Source organism: Sitophilus oryzae, unplaced genomic scaffold (assembly GCF_002938485.1).
Source record: "Sitophilus oryzae breed Bouriz unplaced genomic scaffold, Soryzae_2.0 scaffold_1273_pilon_pilon, whole genome shotgun sequence".
NCBI lineage: Eukaryota > Metazoa > Arthropoda > Insecta > Coleoptera > Curculionidae > Sitophilus > Sitophilus oryzae.
Window position 1 is genome coordinate 72977 of NW_022145919.1, and position 5578 is coordinate 78554.

Here is a 5578-nt window from a genome sequence, read left to right on the forward strand (position 1 = left end):
ACTACCAACATTTATTCACAACGTAAGTAAAAAAACCAAATTATTGAGTCTACCTTACGTCTACCCTACATCATGTTTTTACACGTTTTGAATAACATTTGATCGGCACTGATAAACCGAATTTAAGTCGGCCATATTTGAGGCCCATCGCGGTGTACCTAAGATTTTTGATATGCTCCTTCCTTAGTCTTCTTATTCAAAGTTTGAGTCAATATTTTTTTTAATTCTCTTCGTGTCGATTGCTGATCGAATTGGAATTTTGGCCAGAAATGGCTCAAAACGGAAAAAGTAAATTACCAACAGATATTCAGGCTGAGGCGACAAACGGCATATCCAAACTACTTTCATTTAAACCCCGAATAACTTATGAAAAGGAATACAAAAAATTTTCAAAAATTGAAAGTTATGTAGCATTTTTAAAACATTCTGGAATTACTTCTTATTTTTCTAGAAATTTCTTATAATTCTAAAGCGGGGTTTACATTAGTCAAGTTACTTGAATCAAGTTACTTTGAATCAAGTAACTTGAACGTCACTTGAACCGTGTAAACACTTCTGCAAGTGATTTTTTCCTCATTCAAGTAGTGCTTGACCCCTAGATTCAAGTGTCAAGTAAAAAGTTAGACATGTTTGATTTTTGGAGTCAAGTTGGCTGCACTTGAAACAAGTAGGAAGGTCTCTTGACCAGTGTAAACACACATTCAAGCTCACTTGCTTCAAGGATTAACCTAAAAATCTAGTGTCACAATGAGTGGTGTTGTTTTGTTGTTGTTTATGTTAAAAGCATCTTTATTTAAAAATGAGTTCAAAAAGTGTTAAGTGGACAAGCGATCAAATTATTGAATTCCTGGAGGTGTATGAAAACTATCCTGTACTGTGGAACTCGGGTTTGAGTGAATATAAAAATAAGAATTTAAGAGATGCCGGATTTAAAGGTTTGGTAGACAAATTGAAAACCAATTTTCCCGACATCACCATGAGTCTTAATTAGAGGCAAAATAAAATAAATGAAACCATTGTCAGTCAAAGAATGCATAAAAATTGCGAAATCCAAAAAATCAGGTTCAGCTGCTGATGAACTGTACGAACCTAAACTTAGTTGGTTCCATGCAGCAAAGTTTTTAATGGGTTGTTCGTCCAGCAGACCTTCTACTTCAACTCTGGTAAGTAAAAACTACATTTCTTTATGTCTACACATAATTTATTAATAAAATGCTTTCACTATATTTTGGAAAAAAAAAAAAAAAAATATATTGCAGTAATAGTATTTTAACTGAGTACCTTCAGCATACAATATACAGGAAAGGCTAACATATATTACAATTGTAAAAACATTGCATTTACGCAGGTTAAACTGTATTATTACCCATATTTAGTTACAAAGTTAAAGGCTGTTCGATGGTTGATCAGCACCAATCCACTTCCATTGCCACGGTAGTGACCCTTCTTCTTTTAGAAGAGAAGAATTTACCATACTGCTCTCTAAACGATTTGAGCTCACGTTTGTAAGCATTTGTCGAAGTCAGTTTCGATGTCCTCAGCAGACATGATGTATTGATAGTGGTGCGCCATGTGCCTGGTATGATTGTGCATGTTGCCATGTCTTCCACATCTACAGATGAAGGTAATATTTCCCTGATGATTTGCGTAGCCAGTTGTGAAGTGCACAACAAGTTTTGACAACCAAATCTACAGTTTCAGGAATCAATGCAATAGGCCGTTCGAATACTCTAAATCTAGCAACTAAAATGCCGAAAGCATTTTCCGAAACTCTACGAGCTCTAGAAAGTCGATAATTGAATATTCTTTCTGAAATTGTTAAGTTGCGTTTGCTGAAAGGTTTCAGTATGTCCTTTCTTAGAGGAAACGCATCATCTGCAACAATAACGGCATTCTGTGGTAAATTTAGGGTGTTACGTTCCATTGCAATGTTCAATGTTGATGCTTGAAAAACTGCACCATCATTTGACTTTCCATTAGCACCGACATCTATGTATAAGAAATTGTATTCGGCATCAACTAATGCGAACAGTATGATGCTGAATGTACCCTTGTAATTGTAGTAATTCGAACCGCTCTCAGCAGGGCACTTTATTTGGACATGTTTCCCATCAATGGCTCCTATGCAATTGGGAAAGTTCCACTGCACTTCAAATTTGCGTTGCACCAATTCCCACTCTTCCTTTGTACTTGGCACCTGAAAAAAAAAATGTATTGCCACAATTTTTTCATAATATTTCTATTATTTTGTACAGTTATTCTGTTTCATTTCAGGATAAGGAAATCCAAATTCTGCTTACACTGACTGACGCATCTGAGACTGACGATATAGAGGATGTGGATTCTCCAAGTTCTCCAATTGTTCAACCACAACCAAAAAAAACTAAATCTCAAACACCTGGAATGCAGCCTCCACGCTCCAAAAAGCAAAAAATATCCGAAATACATGCTGTTGAACACATAGTTGATAAACTACATGCAATATCACAAAACGTTAAACCAGCTGGCAAAAATGGTTCTGTGAGACACACTAGTGATGAACTGTCTCATTTTGGAGAGTACGTTTCAGCACAATTGGGGCAATTAAACCCAATTGATTCTCTTAATGCTCAAAAAGCTATCCAAGACATTCTTATAGCTGCAAGAATCAAATCATTGAATCGAAACATGCAAATTCACAGATATTCTTCACTATCACCAACCATAGCTACCTCTGTATCTGGATCTGACAGAACTGATGTGGAAGATATTCATTACCAAGACAATTCAAACGACTTACTTTCTCCTGCTTTGCAAACCAGTTTCTTACTAGAAACCGACAAAGAACAAAATGATTCCGACAATTTTCTGGTCTTTCAAGAAATTGTTGTTGAAAAATTCATAATTATGAAATTATTTAAAAATTAATTGACCTCCTACTTGTAACAGTAAACATAATTATAAAAAATATAATGTGTTTTTGTTTACCTTAATATATTCTTCGAGTACTTCGTAAACCGCTGCCAAAACTTCAGGTAGGAATTTGCTGATTGAACTTTTTGGCACTCTGTATAGATACTGCAAAGAAGCGAAACTGTCACCAGTAGCTAAATACCTTAAGGTTATTTCAAGTTTAGTTTTTGCCGGTATTGCTAGCCTGAACATTGTATCCTTTTTTTTAATCTTCTTTTCAACCAAAGTCAAAAGTTCATCAAACCTTTGTGGTGTCATTCTTAGGTGGTTTCTGTATGAATCCACGTCCTCTACAGCTAATTCTCTGAGTAAGCTGTTTGAGGTTCCAAGAATTAATCTACGACTAATCCAACTCCGTACTCATACTCTTCCTCTTCTTCTTTCATTTTTTCTTAATGCATTTACTGTAACATCGCTTACTAATGGTACTACCAGTGCAACGACTTGACGGAGAGCATCAGCTATATCATCAGGAGTGACGGCCATTTTCACTGCAGACAACCAAAACAATCCCTCCACTTGAATTCAAGTTTGCAAAAATCGTTCATATAGTGTAAACACCAAAATTGATTCAAGTTGACTTGACTCAAGTTAACTTGATTCAAGTAACTTGACTAATGTAAACCCCGCTTAATAAAAGTGCACATTTTTGTAAAAGACAACGAACACCAAATAATTATAATATATATATTTATGCCCAGCTTTGAGCAGTACTAATTACCCCATTAGGAATCAAAATAAATTATTCAACTTTAACCCTAGTCGGTTAAACTTAACATCTTCGCTCGTAAGAAATGGCTAGCCTGCAAATGTTGTTAGATTTATGGTTGGGACAAATATTAATAAATTAATTTAACAGAGTGGGGATAGTGTGGGATAAATTTCGCGTGAGTTAAGTAATTAAACAGTCGTTAAGTTAATTTTCAGTTGCATAGCTGTGTTTATAAGGATTAATGGAAGCGTTGTGGCAAACCATTTTTTACCACGAACTTGAAAGGGTATATGCATACGTGAGCTTTAAATATTCTGGTAGTAGAAAATAGGAGTAGAATATTAGTCATTGCTATGTTATTTGACTTATTTTTATTTACTCAACAAAATATATTAGTTATTTTTTATTCAAGACGATAAAATTGTATTTTATCGTCTATAATTAATTTCGGGAGACGATAATGCAATTTTATCGTCCTGTATATTCCATAGCGAGTTACGTTTTAAAAAATATTCCGAAATTATTATATCAAGGGATTACAGTAGAAAAATGTTGTGCTGGGTTTGCGTTGGTTTTCTATATGTTTGACAAATAAATAAAACTGTCTCTTTAGTTGTCAGTTTTGAGTCAATAGTTTTTAATTCTCTTTCGTGTCGTTTGCTGATTGAATTGAAGCCAGAAATGGCTCAAAACTAAGTAAGTAATTTACCAACAGCCATATCAAACTACTTCCGTTTAAATCCCGAATAACTTGAAAGGAATACAAAAATTTTTCTAAATGGAAGCGATTAAAAAAACGTGCGAGAAGAAATAAGCTTTTTAACCTATCCTCGCTGTTTAAGTATCATTTAATCTACCCTTGAGGTTAAAGTATTTTATCTACTATTTTTTGATAAATATAAAAGCAATTTTAACAGTGAAAAAATATTTTTATTAGCATATTTCTAAATAATCAAAATATTAAATCGAAGTAGATCAATAATATTTGACAAAATTATATCTAGCATTGTGGAAATTGAAGCATGTATTTATTTGATTATTTTTTATTATTTTGTTTATTGCTATAGACAAATAATTTTTTATGGACAAATAATTTTAAAGGTGCCCGGTGGCGTAGGGGGTGGGTCAAATTCGACGCTTTTAAATGGAAACACCCTTTTCTATAGGAGATAGACAAAAACTAATATCGATGTCTGGAGCTCAATTTTTGTCAAAAACATGATGGTAAAAACCGCATATCGATATCTTTTGCGTTTCAGGAATTTTGAGGGTGTTTTTCAATATGCACTTTAACAAATCAGCATAACTTTTTGCTATGGAAAATTTGTATTTTTATGAAAACATTTCCAAAGCACCTTTTTACGTAAATTTAATGGTTAAAGTATAATTTTTTTAAAATTAATAATTTAGAATTATCAACAGAAAATTTGATTTTTATACTCGGATTCCCTGTATATTTTTAATTTATTGAAAAGAATTTTAAAATTACCTTTCAAAAATATAACACACTTGATATTTTGCTCGATTCCTCTTCGAGATATAGAGTATATAAAAATTCCACGCTTTAAATAAGTAGGCCGTAGGCTTTGAACGGCACCAGCTGTAATGCAAAAAAAATCTAGCTGTGAGCATCAATTAAAACGAAAATAATATTTGCATAAGATCAGAATTTTATAACTATTTAAAATATATTTAACCAACATCAACACATTTAAACTATATCCAATAACAATAAAAATAAATAGCAAACCAAGACATAAGATTTTGCAACAGGTGTTCGATATATCGACCGTCTTCTGTTATGGACAGACGGGGGCAGTTTGAACATTTCTCGCGGAATTCATTAACTCAGTAGGTGTGAAAGATACCCTCTCATAACTTGCTAAGTATTTCTAATTCTAATTACTACTAATA

General features: G+C 33.2%; 1 protein-coding gene across 1 annotated transcript; it reads right to left on the reverse strand.

Moving 5' to 3' along the window:
- Positions 1-1612: 1612 nt before the first annotated feature.
- Positions 1613-3266, reverse strand: LOC115874293 (protein ANTAGONIST OF LIKE HETEROCHROMATIN PROTEIN 1-like). Its single transcript, XM_030889400.1, has 2 exons — positions 2968-3266; positions 1613-2197 (listed from the first exon to the last, which is right to left on the reverse strand). Exons 1-2 carry the CDS (start codon positions 3208-3210, stop codon positions 1613-1615), a joined length of 828 nt encoding a protein of 275 aa, XP_030745260.1. The 5' UTR covers positions 3211-3266.
- Positions 3267-5578: the final 2312 nt, after the last annotated feature.